Source organism: Pogona vitticeps, chromosome 2, assembly GCF_051106095.1.
Source record: "Pogona vitticeps strain Pit_001003342236 chromosome 2, PviZW2.1, whole genome shotgun sequence".
NCBI classification, from domain to species: domain Eukaryota; kingdom Metazoa; phylum Chordata; class Lepidosauria; order Squamata; family Agamidae; genus Pogona; species Pogona vitticeps.
Window position 1 is genome coordinate 205,484,612 of NC_135784.1, and position 21,663 is coordinate 205,506,274.

General features: G+C 40.0%; 1 protein-coding gene across 7 annotated transcripts; it reads left to right on the forward strand.

The window, feature by feature from the left end:
* The first annotated feature begins 1,002 nt into the window (after window positions 1-1,002).
* On the forward strand, window positions 1,003-21,021 carry FKTN (fukutin). Of its 7 annotated transcripts, none has more exons than XM_078384844.1 (12): window positions 1,007-1,154; window positions 1,482-1,658; window positions 2,609-2,736; window positions 3,016-3,205; window positions 6,598-6,657; window positions 7,652-7,855; window positions 9,399-9,676; window positions 10,695-10,827; window positions 13,153-13,282; window positions 14,535-14,668; window positions 15,491-15,621; window positions 18,936-21,021. In XM_078384844.1, the coding sequence occupies exons 4-12, from the start codon at window positions 3,101-3,103 to the stop codon at window positions 19,147-19,149; spliced, it is 1,389 nt and encodes a 462-aa protein (XP_078240970.1). In that variant the 5' UTR covers window positions 1,007-1,154; window positions 1,482-1,658; window positions 2,609-2,736; window positions 3,016-3,100; the 3' UTR covers window positions 19,150-21,021. The 7 variants fall into 7 exon arrangements, with proteins under 7 accessions (XP_020657115.3, XP_078240970.1, XP_078240971.1 ...); XM_078384845.1 differs by having other exon boundaries at window positions 1,014-1,154; window positions 3,019-3,205; XM_078384846.1 differs by having other exon boundaries at window positions 1,059-1,226.
* The last annotated feature ends 642 nt before the right edge of the window (window positions 21,022-21,663 follow it).

The window sequence follows — 21,663 nt, forward strand, 5'->3', positions numbered from 1 at the left end:
CATCATCAGTATGACTTTAAATATAGGAACACTAGATTGGCTCCAATATACTGTACTGGCATAAAGAATATCTTTATGTGGTACAAGACTGCATTCAGGTCAAAGCATGATGAGGGTTTGGGATAGTGTTTAGCCACATTGTTGCATTTGTTCACTGCCAGTTGATAATGGAGAAAGCAACAGTTTGAAATTACTTTCTTTGGCGATAAGGCGGAGCACTAGTTTATGGGAATTGTTGGTAAAGAAGATTGACTTTACTTTGAGTTAAGATAAAAAGCTGGTACAGTATATTAAGAGTACATTGTGGTGATTGTTGCAGGTTCCTCAGCTCACATCTGAGCAGGAGAAATGTGGGAAGTAGTGCATAAGTAACTGTCCATACAGTAGTTAGGTTGTACACCTCAGTGCAAGTTACATTTCTTTGTTTAACGTTCTATAGTGTTAAAAACGATGATGGATTTAAACTGCAGAAGGAAATAGCTGTATTTTTCTGAACATTCGTTCCTCTTAACCCTTCTCTCATGAACGGGGATCTAGTTTACAAACGTCTAAATAATACTGTATTAAGGTCACTGTGTGTCACAGCAGGGTTTCGTCTGAAAGGTACCAAACTCCTGGGGGGGGGGCTCCCTCTCGGTGTTGCAGGGTTTCCAAGCTAAAAGGTATTGAAAATTTGGGGGCGGGGGGAAGGGACACCAAGTGCGTTTGTCGAGAGAACAAAAACCAAGCCGTAGATTGTCGACGGATGAAAAGACACTGGAAGTGGCCGAAGCTCAACCTGCCTTTTGGAAAAACGGCCACCATTCGCCATAAAAAAAGTCAAATGCTTTTGCCTGGGCCGAAAAAAGTCTCGCCCCCAAGCGAAACACGTTAGTTATCACGTGAGAGGGAGGGGGCGTGGCAATTGCCTTCCACCTTGCCACCCTTTTCGCTACTCCGAGGCGTTACAACACAAGCCGGAAGTGAGGTAAGGTGGGCTGTATTTAACCATAGAGCTATACTAGGAGAGAGGCGCTTTCCTCTTCCGTTTCTATAGCAATCCTCGTCGCAAAGTCGCCGATGCCGTAAAGAGTAGGCTCGCCTAAGGTTTGCTGTAAGAAGCCAGGCTCCCTTGGCTTTGGGGAGAAACGAGGTTTTGGCCAGTGGCGCAGTAGGTGAGAGGAACGGGAATCGGGGAGGGAGAGAGGCGGAGGGTGTCGTGGACAGGCTTTGGCGCCTCGCTCTGTGTATGTGTGTGTGTTTTGTTGTGGTGGTGTAGAGACAGGGACTGCTTCCTTCCCTCTCTTGCTCACCTTTTAGCGCCCAGTATGATGATGATGATGTTCCGGTATACAGGCTGCGTAACAGGGATATTGAAGTTCCTCCTGAATATGGTTCCAGAATAAAACCCTTATTTGTTTAAAGTACTGTATTCTAATCCGCCTTTCTCTTTAAAGACGGACCCAAGGCGGCTTTCCACTTTTGACCGCCCCCTCTTGCAGGCACCTATCATCTACCTGTTCGAGAAGCAGCCGTTGTCTCTGTAGCCTCAACCGCCTTGAGTCCACTGGTGGCAGTGTGATATTCCCAAGCACAACGCTGAAAAAAGCGAAATAAAAAGGTGTCTTTGCCCTGGTGGCATCAAGAGGGACGAGGAAGGAAGGATATCGGTGGTGGAGGTAAGTAATTGGATTTTTGCTTTGTTTAGATGCGCGCAGTGGACTTGATTTTTTTAAAAAAGGAATTGCTGGTGTAAACAGTTTGTGTGGAAATCCCCTGTGTTCCTGAGAGGCTTGCTTAGTGTGAGGAGGTATTTATTGTCAGATAGGTTGGTGGCATGTGCTGCTTCTTCTACTTTGCTCTTCAGGGTTCGTCAGAAGAAGAATCTTGTCTTGTTTCACAGTGGACTACCTGTCTCATGATGAGCCTGTCTTAAGATCCTCAGGACAGACCCAAGGGTGGCAGAGGTCCACCTAACAGGCACTGAGGAGAAGGCTCCAGATGGAAGTTTAATTTAATCCCTTCAGCATTGCAATCTGGTTCCACCCAGACTGCTTTTAAGAAAGATGGAAAGACGCCTGTTTAATCTGCTCTGCTGTATTGTTTTGACTTTAACAATTATGATGGCATTCTTCTTGGTGGATTTTAATGCTTCTGTGATTAAGTTTGGTTTCATGTTTTTCATTCCAGTTATGAAGATTGTAAGCCTGGAACACTGTTTTGTCATAGAAAAGTAGAGTATAAATAAATAAAATAAATGGCCTGGATCTCTGACAGTGGGGAAGTCTGGAATTCCTTGTTTCAGATGTAGCTTGTTTTATGTTCATGTAGGCACTTGTGTCTAGGCGGGTCGCGTTTGTCCTTTGACAAAGATTAACGCCAGAATTTTCAAGTTTTTTTTTTCCTGTCAAAAGGTCTGAAAAGTGACTGGCTTCAGAGGCTTTGTGCCCCTCTTTCTTAACTATATGTACTTTATTATATAGTATCTAGTGCCATACAGTCAAAGATTTGTTTTTCTTTGTTTTATTAACAAGTGTAGAAATCCTGAAAAGAATTAAAATGTAGGGTGTTCTATTTTTCTTTAACATTGTGAACACTCACACAAGGATTATATTGTATTTTCCATAAGTACCTTGTCCAATGAAGAGAGGTGAATAACCAGAGGAAGGGTGACACCCTGGATATGCAACGATCTTTGCAAAAAAAAAGTTCATCTGATGTCGTTTTACCTTTTCAGTTGAAGAAGGTCCTTTGACGGTGAATTAACCTTGGTTTCTTGGCTTTTAAAATGAATTATTTTTCATATATAGCTAGGTCCTTTTTGTTTTGTAATGTGTGTTTGAATTGCATGTCATTTTCAATGTCTTATACTATACTGTATATTAATGTCATTATTTTTTGAGTTGCCAAGTAAAATGATGTTGTGAGTTGGTTATTGGAGTAAAGTGGATAGTAATAAACAGTTCTTTATAAATAGTGTCAAAATACTGAAATGTTTCAAATTTAAAAAATTTTTCCTCATCTTTGTTTCCACAGCAGAGATACATAATAAGTCACCTGCAAAGATGAAAAAGTCCAGGCTGCTGCTTTTAAATAACGGTCAAAAGAACCCTGAAGACTAATGCAGAGAATTAACAAGAACTTAGTTTTGGGCCTTCTAACGTTGACAAGCTCAGTCTTCCTCTTGTTTCAGTTGTACTATTATAAGTATTATTTGTCTCCAAAGGTAAGAATTGTTCCAGCTCCTGGTTTAAAAAATCAAATCAACCCAAGGTTCAGCATGACTAAATTAAAGAAGTGTTTATACTGTTCAAAAATGTTATTTGATGAACTACATTATGTTGTCCTTGTGTGGTAGAAACAAAGAACGAGGATCCGTAGGGTCCCTTCCAACACTGCAGTTCTAAGATGATGATGATGATGATGATGGTTACAGTTGAAAGAATAGTTATTTGGTAGCAAACCCCAGTGGAACAAGTAAGGCTTGTATGAAAGAAACATGGTTAAAATTTGGAATCTTGAAATTCTTATTCACAGTCTCGTTTTTTGCTGGTCAAAGTGCAGTGGAGCTTTGGAATGAATGCTGGCACATTCCTAGTTTGTTTTCTAGAATTGTTGTTTGGAATCGGTTTGCTTTCACTACATTTCACAGGTATACATGCTGATGTTGTGAAAGGCCCTAGTTCAGTGATGGTAAACCTATGGCACGCGTGCCACAGCTGTCACACGAAGCCCTTTCTTCTGGTATGGGACAAACCTTTTAAAGTGGCTACAGCTGGGATTCCGCTTTTCTCTTCCTGTTCTGGGTCCTTTAACTTCCTGCCCATCCCCATGATTCCCCCTTTAACTTGCTGTCTGTCCCCATGATTCTCCCTGAAATTGCCACTTCCTGTTCCAGTTCTGGTCTTCCGGGCGGCACAGCAGCCACTAGTTTCTTCCCCACCCCCTCATTTTGGGCACTTGAGCCGAAAAAGGTTTGCCTCCACTGCCCTAGTTAGTTTTCAAACTAAGTTTGCATTTTAAGGACACTTCAAAAGGAATAAGTTGTACTGAGTACAGTGAGGCTTAAGTCTGAGAGAGCATAGAGAAAGTTACATTGGTTTGCCCTGTATATCTTGATTTTTATTCAGAGTCATGCTTTTACATTTGTCAAATGTAAGTGTTCTTTCCGGGGAGTATTGTTAAATGTGTTGTTGACAGACCCTTTCAGTTCATTGCACAGCAGTTCTTTGCGTATTGCAAAATATGAAAGCAACACGACACCAATTTGTGTTTCTTTGAGGACTACAGACTGTATTCCATCTACTAATCAATTAACACTCTTCTCACATCACTATAGCACTCCTGCTTTTTTCCCCTTCGTGTAACTTCTTTATACGGGTGCTACAAATACTGTGGGTGGTAAGCACCTTCTCAGGAGTTGTTAATACTCCTACAGTATTTTGTCTGTATGGGAGAGTGCATTTTCTAAGGTGATGCCAAAGTACACATGCATCATTTCAGCAAGAGATTGGAATCAGGCCTGATTGTGCCTCGATTAAGGTAGTCATGGCTGTCTTGTCTCATTTATTCAAGCAGTGTTTGCTCTTAAAATATGCTTTTTTTCTCACACACACAAAAATTCGGATTTGATCGATTAATATCCAAGACATTTTAAAATGATCAGATGACAAAACTCATTTTTAAACAATGCATAAAGTATAAATATCTCATAAATACCTTTGTCGTTGAACTCTTGAAGTGCCCCTTTTGGATCATTCTCTGGGACAGCCATTTTCAACTTCTTTTTTTTTTTTTTTTTTTTTTTGGTCCATGGCGCTTTCTTCTTAGGTTTCTGGACCCCATGTCAAACAAGAATACAACAGAAATAGATGTTTAGAAAAAGAATGGAAAATCTTTCTGAGGCGCCCTTCAGATGTACCAGGGGACTATATGGGCCCCAGTGAGAATGGCTGTGGTTAAAGTCGTCTTGTAACTCTGTCTCAGCGTGCAACAGATAATGTCTGCAGAGGTTTCTTGGGGCATTTCAACTCTAAAAGATTTATGTCTTTGGCATAGTTATACAAGAGGATTTTGGCCTATGTTTGTAACACATTCACGCTGCGTATTGTTTTCAGGGAATTTCAAATGAAAATGACAGCAGCCTTGCCCATCTCAGGATTGTCAATGAGATTAATGTTTGCAAGCCACCTCTATACCTAGACTTGTTTCCTGGCAGATTTCAGTGTCAGCTCCTGCCTTATAGTCGTCCCTCCAAACTCACTTTTTCTGGCAAGTGTTTGGCTCAGCCCTGTAGTCCCTGTACTTGTAACTAAACCAGGGCTTGGGCCATTGAGATAATCATGTACTACCCACTATTTTCATCAATGTTCTTAGTTGTTTCTCTGTCTTAGACTGTAAGCTTTTGGGGCAGAAACGTCATGTGTCCTTTTTGTAAAGCCGTCACGTGCACCGATGGCACAAGATAGAGGGACTGGGGCAGGTGCTGTCAGATGAAAATGTGCCCTTGGAGATTTTACAGGTGCATTAATCATGGAGTTTATTGGTGAATGCAATAAGAAGGGAGGAGGAAATAAAGGGGATTGGAAACTGACAGAAATGTGAGATAAACTTCGCAGATGCTACTTTGCTGACAATAGAAAATCCAATAGCAGTCATAGAGAGGACACAAAAACGTTCAAAGGGATTTGGAGAATTAAGTGGGCTAACAATAAATTGGAACAAATCTGAAGTGATGCTGTGCAGTTATTCTAGAAAAGAAATACCAAAAAAGGAAAAACTCATTTAAATTTAATGTATCAGAGTATTAGATATTTGAGTAGCAACTGCAAAAAATATGCAAGACTTAGAGAAAATAAATGTGGATAGAATAAAGAAAGAAGTAAAGAATAAGTTAAAGAATTGCAAAAGAATGAAATTATCTTGGTTTGGTAAAATTGCACCTTGTAAAATGGAAAATATTACCAATTTTTTTGTTTTGTTCTGGACGATCCGATCCCCCTTAGATGTTCAGAACAAGAATTGAAAAAAAATTACAAAGAATCTTAAATGCATTCTGTAATGCAGAGGAAGAAAACAAGACTAAATAAAAAGATATGGTATCACAAAAAAGGAGGTTTAAGATTGCCAAATATCAGTAAATATTAGGTAATAAACTAGTTAAGAATTATGGACAATAAGATAGATGAGAGAAAGTGAAAAGGAAGAAATTGTATAATTTCTAGAAGTTTGATAGAAGTGAGGGCAGTTAGAAAGGCTAAAAATAATGTGGGATACACATCTAGGGAAGATAAACAAAGAAGATTGGAAGAAAATTTGGAATAGAAGGAGTTTTAAAAATATGTTAATCTAAATAAAAGAACATGATTATAAAATAGTGTGTAGATGGTATTTAACACCAGGAAAAATTTAATGTTATAGATGTTAAGTACTCTTTAGAAATGTTGGAGATGTGATAAAGAAGTGGGTACATATTTGGATTTCTGGTGGAATTGTCAAGTGATACGAAAGGTATGGAGTAAAGTTTTTGAAGGAATTAGAGAAATATTTGAATTTAATATTGAAAAGTTATAAAAAAAATAGCACTGTTATTCTTATTGTTCTGTTTTGTTATGTTAGAATGGAGCTGTTTTCCCGAAAATTAAAGGGAGCAAAGTGGGGCAAGACAGTAGTCGATGGGTAAGTGCATTTCTCTTTTTATTCTGATTTTAATTCTTCCTAAACATCTTGGACAGACTTCTTTTCAGTGGACTTTGTAATTCTCAGTAGCCTCCTTGAAACCCAGACTGAAAGTTGGTTTCACCTACCTTAGTCTTTGGGTAAACCCTAAAACAGTTATTTCTCTCATGGCGACAATTAGAATTATATCCATTAGTGACAGTGTAGATAGCTTCATGGTGGAGTATATGCTTTGTCTGCAGCATGGGCCAGGTCCTATCCTTTCTGCAAACCCTGTTAGAGCTATTGTTGGACAAATTAGGCCAGGGCAGGCAGCTTCCAGAGATCTGGAACCTTGGGGCCCTGTACCTATGCCTGTAATTAATACCCCCATAATTTATTTTGTGACACATTTGCACATTTGTTTTATGCCCAGGGGCCTTATTCAAAACCAGGGGTGGATCGGTGCTGGTCCGTGGCCTTGGCAGGACTGGACCGTGGAGACAGATCTCCCACCCTCCCGCATGTATGGACGCATACACACTCCCTCATACATACATGGATGCATGGACGCCCCCCGCATGCACACACGGATGCACACAAACACCACACGGACACATGCAGAGGCCCACTGCATCCATGCACGCAGACACGCCCCCATGCACGCTAAATTGGTCCACAGGGTTAAAAGGGTTGGGGACTACTGTTCAGAACCATAAGTTACTGGACATTGACTCTGATTTTGAAACTTTGCCCCTCCCACAACCTAAAATAAACTAAGAGACATGAAACTATGGTGAAAATGCCTTTTGCACAATCTTTTTGTGTTTGTTGTGAGTGTTAAAGGGAGGCTCTCTGGAACCCTAGTGTAGGGTTACTGAGCTAAATGAATCATGGATTTGATGCAGCCTGAGGCAGCTTCTGTTGTCCCAGACAAACATTTTTTTAAAGGTAGCTCTCAAAGAAATGTTCCACTGTTAATATGTATTTTTCTTCTCTCTGTCTCCTTCAACAGTATGTGGTTAGGAAATTCCTGAGTCTGATGTCTAGTCATAACATAGCTGTGCACTTGATCGATCCGTTGCTTCTGGGGCTGATAGAGACAGACTTGGGACAGCTCCGGACTTCCACTGATGGCGGCCAGTCAGAATGCAAGTACTTCTGTGTTCCGCGCGACTACACCACGTTTGCACTGTTGGACAAAGCCTGGAAACCAGAAGTAAGTTGATCCCCTACAGCTTTACATAGCCATGAGGGGGCTTACAGCTGTTTAACCAGTTTTAATGTCTGGATGGAATACTGAGAGTCACCATGCATTGCCCAGCAATCTTTGAGATAAGAAGAAGCCACATAGCAGCCTTACTGCTGGGCAAACAAGACCCCTCTCGGAAGATGGTCCAATTGTTCACATTTGAAGATGGCACCCCTTTCTTTTGGTCTTTAGGGAATCTTGAAATGTTTTGCTGCTGCTGCAGGTTCTACTCGCCTTGCTGTCAGGCCATTGTGTAACTTTCCCTTGTCTCAAAAATAACATCACTGTTCAGAAAGGAACTAACTGGTAGAAATGCATATAAAAATAGATTGAGTGGCATGTGTCAAAATGTGTAAAGCCAGTGGAGATTTTGAGAAGGAGACTAAATACTATTGAATGTTCATAGACATGGGAGATAGTCTTGCTGCCTAACTTGGGAGAAAGATATTTCAGAAACTTTAAAAATATTAAGTACAGGAAGAATAGAATTCATTTTATCTAGCATTGGAGGAAAGCTACCCAGCATTGATTTTCTATATGAGCATATTTATATTGGCTGTTTATGGTGGGTTTTTATTACAGAAAACACCAAGGAATTCAGAAACAGAAATCAGTCATAATAAAGGAGGGAGTTTGTCTCTATCTGTGCTGTAGTTCCAACCTCAAACCTAGTGTCCAGCCAAGAAGATACTAGATATGTGCACATCAGAGTTGTTGTTTTTAATTGATTGATTAATTTTAGAAAAGTAATGTGGTGTAACAGATAGTGTTGCATAGGGTTCATGATCTGGGTTCAAATTCCTCATTGGGTGTGTAAATGGGAAGCCACATCTTGAACACGTCGCATACTTTGAAAATCCAACTGGGGTTGCCTTAAGTTGGAAATGATGTCATGACCCATTGCAACCATGAACTGTAGTTCATCTACATCTGTCCGTAGTGCAATTTTCAGTCACTAAGCAGGAGACTTCAGGACTCTTCAGCAAGAGGTAGGAGAGGTAGTGCTGCCTGCAAAGAACGACGAGTGAGCAAAGTGGAAATGGAAGGAACATGGAGATTGAGGGAGGAGGAGAACTCTGAGAAGGAAAGACCGAAGTGATGGGGTGACAGTGAGACCTAAGTGATCTGATCAAATTATTTGAATGCCGTATGTGTCCCAGAATCTTTTGCAGTGAGCAAATTAGTCAAGGGGGGGGGGGAAACTCCCTTCAAGATAGACGGTTCCAAATAAGCTGAATGGAGTTGACAGAATAATATATATTTACTGATTTTTTCCAAGAGCATTTTTGAGCTTGGAGCATGCTTGGGTAGTTCAATTTGTGTAAACAGTGGAAGAAATGACAGATGCAAGCTTGGTTGTAGATAGTGAAGAACAATTTATAGAGATGGTGAGATCGTTGCATGATGTTTCTGCCCTGTCAGGTCCTGTTTCTGCATCAGCTGTCAAACAAGGGTGTTCTGAAGTAGGACTCTAGTTTTATGGAACTCGAAAGCTGTGTGTCCATTGTAGGTGGGCTTGTTTCGAGCTGCTGAAAGAGTGGGATTCCAGTGGTTGAAGATACAGAGCAAGGATCCCCGCCTAGAAGGGATGGATGACCTCTCTGGGACTGAGATACCCCTGCACTACATCTTCAGACTGGCCACTCATGTCATCCATCTTGTGATTTTTTATGAGAGGAATGGCAACTACCTCTGGCATGGACCACTGCGGTTGAAACCACACATGGATCGGAAGTTTGCACCTTTCCGGAAGCTACAGTTTGGCCGCTACCCTGGAGCCTATGAGAAGTAAGATGAATTTTTTTAAAGCTCAGTGTGATTACTTAGGAGCATTTTTTTACTGTTTTTGATTTCTGAGGTTTTATAGCTATATTTGCCTCGTGCTATCTCTTTAGTGCAGATGAAATCAGTTATGAACACTTTTGAAGACAACTACCTCCTTAATGAAAAAGTTTTACATTTCACTAGTACACGTAACATGACAACATTATTCTCTTTCTTCTCCTCTTTTACTGCTAGTGACATTATTGGGCTGTAGCGACAAGGCAGACATTAAAACAGATCTTTAAATAAGGGAATTATCCAACTATGCCTGTTAGCTGTTCCAGTGATTGGAGGTTCAATATGCAGAGCTCAAACTCAAAGGGTTTTGTACCTCTGAATACTGTTTTTGGGATAGAACAGAAAAATAATTTTAAAAATCTGTTTATGTGCTATTCTAAAATACTAAAATACTAATCACTCTGCCCTAGGAAAGGCACATATTTCTACCGTGAGAATGCTGCCTTCTATTCTACATACAGCGAGCTGTCTCTGGTGTAGTGGAGCAGTCAATCCATCCAATTAAAGCAATTCAGTTGGTTCACAGTATAACATAACCTGTCCCTTCACTTCTTGTTTTATTTATTTATTTTCTGTGTGCTGTGTCCTCCCAGTCTGCAGTTAAAATAATAAACATTGCACAATTGTAAAATCGGCTTTAATCCATATTCAAATGAAAAGCTTTAAATTGCTCTCATTTAAGATAACTTAAAATAGCACACACATGTTTCAGGTTGCCACTGACTACCATAAATAGGCTGAAATATTTCAGAATCCTTTGTTGCCAGGAATAGATGAAGTAGAGTTGGAGACTTTATATAAAAATGAACAAGCAGCTTTTTCTGTTTATGTATCTCAGGTGGCAACCACTGCATTGCTGTTTTTTTTCCTTTTTGTTTTGTCAGCTCAGTGATGTGAGCTTGGCAGTAGTTTGATAAGAGTTTCTGATCAGAAGAATATTATACTGTCTTTCCTTTCATAACAGGATAGAACTACTGAATGTTTCTATTGATGGGTTAATGGTCCAGATTCCAAAAGAGCCATCCAAGTTCCTAGAAGAAATCCTCAACTCTCGGTTTGTTGAATGTAGGTACAAAGAAGCTCGATCTTTCTTCCAGGTAAGTGGTTAACAAGTAGTAGTATTTCCAAAATGAGAACATTAAGTGCAGCATTAATTGTCTGCTTTCTTTTTTCTGTGTGTTTTTTCTGCTACAGTGGGGTCTTGACTTAAGAACGGCTTGAGTTAAGAACATTTTGACTTAAGAACCACTCTCATAGGAAAATATTGACTTGACTTAAGTACTTAGATTTGAGTTAAGAACTAAAAAAAACCATGTGGGAGGCAGGGAAAGTGCAAAATTTGAACTTTCAGTTAACTGTTGGCCAGTGAAAAGGGTGCCTGTCTGCTTCCTCACTCCTCCCAGCATTTAGAGAGTGGATTGGGAGACAGTCTTCGGACTGCCTGGTACTGTACTGCCTGGACTGTATTTTCCCTGCCTTCCCGGAACCTTTCTTGACCTAAGAAAAAAAGAAACAAAATGTCCCCCTCTAGTGGTCGAAGGCCGAATAGCAGCTTCCCATTAGTTTCTATGGACGGAAAAGAGCAGATACGGATCAAATGGTTTTCAATGCATTCCTATGGGAAATGCAGATTTGACTTGAGAACTTTTTGACTTGAGAACCGCCTTCCAATACGGATTAAGTTCTCAAGTCAAGACCCCACTGTAAATGGTTATGTTTGTCAGAGTTAACCACTGAAATGGGGATACACAGTATTTCCAAAAAAACATATGGGGGAAGGCCTTTATTCCTCTGCTGTAACTTTGTACTGAGACATTCAACGCAGGCTTACCTTTGCTTAGATGACTCCTATGGAATGTCTTGAAAGTCAAACTCTTTTTCAGTGACCAAAATAGCTATTATTTCAATATCTGTTAGGATTATATCCTCCCTCCATTCAGATGGTTAGGATTGTGAGGAACATAAAGCAGATTTGTAACCCTGGATCCAGTGAACTTCTTCAGGCATACTTTTCTCTCTGTCAAGAGTCCTAACCTTGGGTCTCCAGATGTTCTTGGACTAAAACTCCCCGAAGCCTTCACCACTAGCTGTGTTGGCCAGGATTTCTGGGAGTTGTAATTCAAAAACACGTGGGGTCCCAAGGTTGGTCTTGCTTAATTAGCCAGAGAACATGAGGGCCCACAGACACAAGCCTTTTTGCTTCAACTTGGCAGCCACCTTCTTTACCTTGGATGAAACCTACTGAATTTGTCCTTCCTACTGCCTACCAACAGCTTAAATTTAAAGTAGGAAAATATACAGTCAGGCAAACGTTGAGCACAATACTGTAGCCAAAGCTTACTATGATTGCATTAAGAATTACTGTGTGGCTTAACACTTGGTGGCGCCACAGGATGAGAATACAGTAACAAAGAGTAATGTATTTGTATAGGAGACAAGACCATGCTGTGCCTTCTGAAACATGGCAGGAAGGGAGAAGAGAATAGCTGGGATTTTTATAAAAGGTTCTTGCCACAATTGAAAGGTACCTTCAGGTTTGTAGAACGTTCAGAAATTCTTTACAGATGACTGTAAGGAGCAGCAATAAGGGGAATGTGTACTTTGCCAATCAGTTTTTGATGGGGCTTGGAATCAAAGGTTTTTGGACTTTGTTATAAGTTTGCTCATTTACCCCACTAAAGGGCAACATTTTGTCTGTGGTGGCATCAGTTTTTATAAGCTTTCAAAGGCTGGTAAGTGCAAGACTAAATGTTCTTGGAAGTCTTGTTACTTAGAACTTATCTTTAGTTCTATTTTTAAAAATAACATTTTCTTTATAAAAATAATGTTTAACATAAGCTTTTCTTCTAATGTCTTTACAGCCCATCTTTTTCTGTAATTTTGAAAGCAACTTGTAACTGGAAAGGAGAGATCTAATTATATCAGGAAAACCGACTCTGTTGCCTCGACTCGTTCAAGGCAATTCCTGTCATTTAGTGCAGTAAACTGGACTAGAGTAGGCCCATTGAATCAGTGTGGATTTAGTGGGTCATCTCCATTGTAAGTTCCATTGATTCAAATTGGCCCACTCTAACTGTGACTTACTATACTAAAGTAATAACATTTTGGCCGCATTATCCAGTTGTTCCCAGATAACACTATATTTGCAGTCTCCATCCATCATTGTTTTCTGTAAAAAAAAATTAATAAAATGTTGAGTTGCAGTTCCTGGAAGCTTCCAGGAATGATGATTCACTTTTTAAATGTGTTGCACCTTTCACTACACAGTTTAACACATCCTAGACAACTGATTTGTCAAACTTAGAAGTGAACTTCCTCTTCTCTCTCAACTTCTCTTTTCTTCTCGTGTGTGTATATACTTGTAATTTGGACGTTAAGCAGAACAGTCTGAAAATTCATGACTGTCTTCCCTGTCCTTTTAGGTGTACCCTGATGACGCATCCCTCGATGCAGTGGAATTCAGGAAAAAAGCCAAGGCGTTGCTGCACCTTGCTGCTCTGACATTAAATGGCTTAGGAATGAGATTCTGGCTGAGCAGTGGAACATGCCTAGGTAAGGAAGGAGCTGGTGATCACATTAGATGCTGGAGCATTTTTGTTGGTTCCAGCGTGGCTGCTGAATGGGTTGAGGATTGAATCAATCCAGCAAATAAACAATGTTGGGGAGAGATCAGAAATGCCAGCAGGCACTATGAGAGGCTGTTCCATGACCTAAGCAACTCTTCAGGTTCTAGCTTTTCACTTCCTAAAATGCTTCCTTGGAAAGTCAGTATATATGTCTGCATTATTCCATGGATTTTAAAAAATATAGTAAGGTCCATGAAAGTTTATGCCAGTTAGTTAGACTTGCTCCCTGATAGGTTTGTGTAGGATTGTGCTGTTTATAAATTAAATGAGCCATAAGCATTGGAAAATGTTGCTGAAACTGAAGTGCAAACCAGAGTACCGGAAGTGATATATGATTAAGCAGACTCAAGCCTTGAATTTCTCAGTATTCTTTGAAAGCTGGGAATGTCATCAGAAAGAATGTCACTCGTTTTCTTGGGGTACATGTGGAAAGGGGAAACGGTTGGAAGGCAATGATGTAAATGTATATGATGCCTATTGTAAACTAAATAAGTCATATCTACTGGAAATGCAAGTAGGAGATCTTTATTTATGGTGGAACTTCTTGAAACCAAACAGATTTTGGAAATGCGCTTCAAGCACTTGAGTTCATTTGTGCTACATTGTGTGAACCTGAGTGAGAGAGAGGTCAAGGCAGGCCAAAGGGAAGTGTGTTCCTCTAACATATAGTGCAGAGTTTAGTGGCTGTCGCCTTAAACAGCCTCAAAGGGAGATTAGAAAAGTGCATGCAAGATAGGGTCATCCTGCCATATCGCATGCACTCGGCCTGTCAATACTAATTGCCCGATAATGCAAAAGAGGGGGTTATTATTGTGTTTATCTCATTCTTGTCAGATTGTGAATGGGTGGCTGGTCCAAAGGAAACTCTGGCCTGAATCATCACTCTTGATTCCTAGGCTTTTTTATACAATCGTGGGTACTTCTCTGTTAATCAGAATTTAATGTATAAGATTGGAATGTACCTTCTGTGGTATAGCAAACGCTGAACATTTTGAATTGGAAATAGTTCTGCACAGTTCCTACAAAATGTTTTGGCATGTTATCTTTCTGAGCCACACTCTCTGTAGGCTTGGGAAGCTAGGAACCTCTGTGTGCTCAACAGTGTACCAACTGGAGAGTTTACATAACTTATACCTTGAATGTTTGCCATATTGCTCATATATCTGCTATATTTTTAGGTTGGTATAGACAGTGCAATATTATTCCTTACAGCAAAGATATGGATTTGGGGATTTTTATTCAAGACTATAAGTCGGATATGATTCCAGCATTTCAGAAGGCAGGATTACCACTAAAGCACAAGTTTGGCAAGGTTAGTGGATTAAACTGTCCAGCTGGCGCATTGCTGTCCTTTATAATCCTTTTGTCAAGGTGCTTGCGTACCGGTGCAACAACAGGCTGTTTACGGAAGAATGCTTTGTGGTCGAGACAACTAGTGGATGATGCTCTACTCTACTACATAACACATCAGTGTCTCTCCACTAGTAATCCTGACATAACAGTTGTGTGCGAGGGTGAGCCACGAGCCACGTCCTGACAGTACCTTGTATTAGACTGTCCCTGAGAGGTGGAATGAAAGAAGTAGTCTTTATTCTCAGTGTGTTCGTTTTCCTTGGTTGGGGTCATTGGACTCCATTGGACTGCACATTGGTGTGCAGAAGTGTGTTGTTCTTCACTTCTCTTGTACAAAGATTATGTAGAATATGTTTGAGTCATTAGATGTGCTTAAACTGACCAGTCTTATTTCCAAAGCAACAGTGAATTGTCAAACTGAAATGTAATCCTGATTAAGATCTGGTTGTATGCCAATTTCCAGATCAAAATCTCTTTTCCCACAAAGTATTGTTTACTGAAAAATTGGGAAAGGATGTAGCTTTTCAGGAGGAAACTCCCAGTCAGAAGTAGATTCTGAATTGGGACTCCACACCTTTTATTCTTCAGAACAGAAGTGATCCATTTAGGCACACTGTTTGAAACGATGAATTACACATGCCAATTGATCCTGAAACCTCATACAAATTGTGTATGTGCAAAGGTGTCATATCTGCCAGTACTGCCGGTTGTCAGTACTTTTCTTTATCCTATAATGTTTTCTGTGTTCTATTGCACATGTCTTTTTGGGTTTTCTCGACAGGTAGAAGATAGTTTGGAGCTCTCATTTCAGTCAGGAGGAGACGATGTGAAACTTGATATATTTTTCTTCTATGAAGAGGATGACCATATGTGGAATGGAGGAACTCAGGCCAAATCGGGCAAGAAATTCAAGTATGGCTCAGACTTGGCAATCTATGGGGGAAAGAAAGCAATCTTCACAAATGTTATAATGTGATAATCTTAGAAGCGGCATGGTGCAGCTGTATGCTACTGCTAATACAGAAGTAACAGCCCACCAAGTATCAGACAATTGCATGTTGTACATTTCACTTTCACAGTGTTTTGTGAAAATTTATAGGGACTTATAAGAAGTTTCTTGGTTTGGTTGTCTTCAGTGAAAGGAGAGTACGTGTGGACAGGTTTCTTGAAAAATAAGTGGCTGACCATTACCAGTCTTCCTTTGGTGGGTGCATTTTCCCCCCCTTAGTCAGTGGTTCTAACCCTTTTCCCTTTCAGAGGTTTTTGTACTTCAACTCCCAGAAGCCCTACCAAGATTGCCAACGATCAGGAATTCTGGATGTTGAAGCCCCAAACATGTGGAGGTTCAGAGGTTGAGAACCACTGTCCTAGCTCATGACCTTGGTCTGAGTGAGCAGTTGTGGAGCCTTACAAATCTGACCATGTTGTTGCCATTGAACTGTAGGTTCAAGATCTTCTGCAAAGTGCCAATGGCAGATGTACAGATGTTCCTGAGCAGTTGTGTCAGTGTGGCAAGGACTACCTGAAGGCAAGAATTTTGTAAAGTACTGCTTTAAGGAAGGAATGTGTTGCAGAGGGAAACTAAATTTAAGGATTAGTCACTGGTCCCTGAAGTAATGGGAAAAGGACCAACAGTTTTAAAAGCAGTGGCATTACTTAACAATAAATCTCTTTATGGATGGGGTTCCACTACAACTGCCACAATTCACCCGGAATTTCCCCAGCTAGAATTCTGGCAGCTGTAGCCAAAAAAATCTAACTCCTCAGAAGAGTTTCAGCAGACACCTGCGAGTCCCAGCATATTTTTCTCTGCAGCCACTTTTAGAAAGCCATCAAGTACAGAGCCTAATGAACAGACTACCAGTCCCACAATCCCTTGCACTTCCCCTGGAAGACTAGGAAGTCCCACTTACTATCGAACTGCTTGCCTTCAGGTGGGAGTGCCGAAACTCCTCTGAGGACCTGGATTTTTGGCTCATCAAAATATTGGCTTGGGGGAAATTTTGGTGAATTGTGGTAGGTGGGTGTGTGTGTGAGAGAGAGAAATTTGAAAATCTCATGCTTAATTGTGCTCTTGGAACACACACAGGAAACTAGGAAAAATATTTTTTTAGTATAAGTGCTATATAGTTCAATAAGGTTTCGAAGAAAGAGTGCCATTATCAGGAAATGTCCTCCCCCCCCCCCCCGAGCATATTGGATCAATCAATTTACACCCTCTTAGTTTCTGACTGTAAAAACCTTGTTGATCATTCCATGCTATAAGAAGAGCACCTTACAGTACTACGTGGGAGTCATTGATTTTCTTCAAGGAGAAATAAAAACCTAAGCACGCTTTTCTAGCAAGCTGTTTTGTCCTCCTACCATTTCTCTGCTGTTGAGACCTCGTTTTGTTTTCATTGTGATCCATTCACTGGTGTTGGTCAGAGAAGAAATAGTTCTGCGTTGCTGACAATGACCTGGAATAGGTCTGTGGAGTGCAGTCTGCAGAGGCTGGAACGAGTGGCAGGCAGCTTGCATTGTTTCTGGGCTGAGAAAGAATTCAAGGCAACTTAGAGGAAGGAAATGTATCTTCTTTATGCCCAGCCGCTGAATGTATTTGGCTGTTGCTGAATCTTTGGGGCAATATTTATTCATTTGCTCATTCACACCTTCCCAAGTTGTTCAGCTGTATGAAGTTACTAAAAATTGTTGTTGATGGATTTATACTCGCACTTGCAGTAGGTAGAGGTGGGCAGTGTTCAGTAGTGGAAGAGCTCTGGATCCACCAGGGCTACACATACACAGAGAGAGAACCGCATTTACCTGTCACCAGCCTCAACATTTCTCTTCAGACGGGCATTCCTTTAGTTATTGGCTGTCTGGGAAGGGTTTTTAAATGGAGTGTTGTGCCTTGTTGCTTTGAATCTGATTTTGATGTTGATTTCGTTTACCATTTTTTGTGTGCCATTTGTTTGATTCTTTTTAATATTTGTATACTTACTGTTTTAGCTTTTAAATATTGTCATTTAATGATGTGAGCAGCCTTGGATCCTTTTTAAGGCGAGAGGCAGGGTAAAAATATTTTAAGTAAGTTAAATAAATATTGGTGTTATAATTTTAGGGCCACAAGGTAATTTCACTTGCTCTGTCCATTACTAGATGATTGGTAATATTTTATTCCAAATTTTATGCTTACTTTTGATTCTGTTTCTAGGGTTTATTAGTTTATCTTGGAATGTGTGTCATTTGAGGGCAATTTATATTTTGATTCAGAAATGTCCTTAGGGTTAGGTTATAAAATTCAGCTTCCTGAAAAATCTAAGGTTTCTTTTCTTTGTTGTTTAACAAGAACAGCAAAAAAGGGTTCTAGTCCTTATGACAATGGAGTGCTTAAAATGCATGTTCAAATGTTAGAAGCCAGAGGAGTTGTTAACTATGATTTCCAAAGTCTAGAGTACAGTACCAGCTTTCAGCATTCTGAATAGCTCTTTCTGAGTATGCTATGCTTATGTAGATTTTTGCACTGCAACCTCCAGAATTCACCAGGAATTCCCTCCAGCCAGAATCCTGGGATCTACAGGTAAGAAATCAAAGTTCTCAGAGGTGTTTTCAGTCACTTACAGGTGTAGGCCTCAGATGCTGTCCTTGGTGACCTCTGTCTTGGCTGAGAGAAAGGAGGAAGTGTCTGGGAGAGGCTCACCTGCAGAAGAATCTCAAGAAGTTCTGGAACTGCTAGGAGTTTTTTTGAAGATGCATCCTATACAGAGCCTAATCGGCAGAGGGATTACCAGTCCCATAACCCCTTTTGGCTCTCCTGCAGTTGAGTCTTTCTCAGCCATTTCATTCTTCTTCCCAACCAAAATGGAGGTTGCTAAGGAAGCTTTCCTAAACCTGTAGGTTTTGCCTGTAGGTCCCTGATTTCTGGCTGGGGAAATTCCTGATGAATTCTGGAATCTGAAGTGCAAAAAATTATGAAGCTTGCATGCTTAGGTCTTTCCCGCTTTCTATGAGTAGCAGAAACAGACTGAATTATGCAAAATAATATAGATCATGAAGAATTGTTTAGTAGGCAAAATTTATATTGGTTGAGGAGGCTGAATGGATACAGGATCTGTATTGTAAACATAGATTTATTAGAGTGTTATTTCTGTGTCGGTTGTCCACACTGTATTTTACATTACACTGATTGCCAAGATCTTAATTTGTATCATGTTGGCCCTTTCATCCTTTTTTTAAAAATGCAGGTACCTGTTTCCCAAATTCACTCTGTGTTGGACTGAGTTTATAGAACTCAGAGTTCGTGTACCATGTGAGGCCATCGATTATATCGAAGCGAATTATGGTAAGGATTGGAAGATGCCTGTGAAGGAGTGGGACTGGAAGAACTCACCACCCAATGTCCAGCCCAATGGGATGTGGCCCATTGATGAATGGGAAGAAGTCATTCAGCTGTATTGACCTGTTTTAAGACACTGGAATCTGGAATGTATTTGTTGTCATTTGACTTGTGTTTCACCCAGATGTCATCCTCAGTTCTGGGCTGCTTTGTTCATTTGGAAAGGAATGGTTCTAAAAAAATTGTTCCATAAAATTGGAATATAGGAGCAGTCTGGTGCACTACTATAAATACCTGTTTCCCTAATTGAGAGTGGCTAAATTTAAAAGTGAAGCTGTATAGATGAACTGTTTAAGGGAAATACAACACCAAACAGCTTTTTGTGAATCAAATGTTGTGGCAAACTGACCTAATCGAGAAAATGTCAATTTCCACTAAGGCTAAATTGGAATACTGTGTATTACTTATGTGTAATTGTGGGTCTTCAAGTCGCCATCTGTGAACTCACACTGGGTTCTTATGCATCTAAGTGTGGGTTCACAGAGACCATGATGGAGAAAAGTTAAAAGGAAAAAAAACACTTGGAATGCTATGTACTGTATTAGTCCTTGGAAAATTTTCCTCTTGATATCACAAGATTTCCCCCATCTAACATGATTATTCACCATCCTAGCTGGAGGATTCTGGGAATTGTAAATAAAAAAAGTCCTGTTTCCAAGTTCTGGTTGTCCCAGATCATGAAATGTAGTATCTAACTGGAGACGGACAACCAAAATGAGAGGCTGAAATATCTTCCCTGCATGGAAAGCCCAAAGCCTCTGAGTTTTGTTTCATTTTTCCATTTCAAGGTCAGGCAAGGTGTGATAGAGGGGTATTAAATTATTCCATGCTCTGGAGAAAGTAGATGGAGAGATGGTTTGTGCACACTCTCTTTTTTAATAACAGAGAGATTCAGTCCAGTGAAACCAATGGAAGAAGCTGGTGCCAAGAGATGTGCAGATGGTAACTAAGTTAGTTTTTTCCAAGGGAGGATTAGACAAAATCCCAGAGGATCAGGCTGCCAGTACCCTCTTCAGCTGTAGCTACCTCCAACGGCAAAAAACAGTGTTCCTTTGAGTAAAATTTCTTGGGAGGCAGCAGTAGAAGGAGGCAGTTGCCTTCTTACTTGAGGGCTTCTTTTCTGAATCAATGTGGTTAGCTACTGTGGAAAGAGGTAGGTGGCACTACATAAGCCTTTGGTCAGATCCAGCAAGGTTGCTTTTCTGTCTTCAGAGTGTTGGAAGGAGTCACATGTTGACTAGGGTTGCATTGGTTCCTCTTTACAGATGTTCCCTCACTGGCAATTCAAGACTTTCCCCCCTATTTCTCCAAAATTAGAAGTTTACATGTTTACTTTGGACCACTACTTTACAAGTGATTTAAAATGTCAAAACGGTTAAAACAGCAGAATGGATCAGGAAACTGAGTTCTGTGTAAAGCACTAACCCGTGGAGGTCTCATAATGTATTTTATTTATATGTGATTAACTATGGCTTAAAGTATGTTTAAATTATTTGGAGCACAGCAGTATAACAGCTCTGTTTGTGAATAGTGAATGGGAATAGAATATTTTGTGATATTCTAAAAATGCTCTCTTGCATAGGTAGAAAAAATGAAGTACTAATACCACACGTGGCTCAGAGTATTTAAATAATAATAAGGTACTGTGTTTAACTTACTGACAGTTCTTGTATATTTTGTCTGAACTACAATATTTTAATGGACAAAGAGTGTTGTGCTTAAGACCCATTGGTATCAATGAAATTAGTCTCAATATTTCTGGATCAGAACCAAGTTTTTAATATACTCCTTATGTGTGTTATGCAGGAGGTACTTTAAATTAGTAGTTCAGACTGCTGCTCATAGGAAAATAACCCAAAGGCATTTGAGGCTTCTAAAGTTCATGATCGAACATTTTTACTGAGTTTTTCTTTGTAATAAATTTCAGAAAACAACATTGGCTTGTTTATCCACAATTTCAAAGAGAGCAATGTTTATGGATTTGATGTATACATTTACACCCCACCACTATTGAAAACTGTGAAGTTTGTGTTCTAAGATTACATAGCAGTATAAACCATACAGTGGGGTCTCTACTTAAGAACTTAATCCGTATTGGAAGGTGGTTCTCAAGTGGAAAAGTTCTTATGTAGAATCTGCATTTCCCATAGGAATGCATTGAAAACCATTTAATCGGTATCTGCTCTTTTCCGTCCATAGAAACTAATGGGAAGCTGCTATTCCGCCTTCTACCACTAGAGGGGGATATTTTTTCTTTTTTTTCCCCTTAGGTCAGGGAACAGTGTTAAAAGCACTTCTGACGAAGCTAATTTTGAAGCAATGGACTGAAAACCAATTAATCTGTTTTGGCTGTTTTTTTGTTATGTAGAGGTGCGTTCGTACATTGAAGCATTAGTTCCCATAGGAACTAATGCAAAGCTGGTTAATACGTACTCTACCACTAGGGGGAGAACCTTTTTTTAACCTAAGATGACCTAAGGTTAAAAAAAGAGCAGGAAAGTTTTTTTTCCTGTTCTTATCTTGGATTTTTGTTCTCAAGTAGAAGCAAAATTTAGCAAATGGAGCTGTTCTTAAGT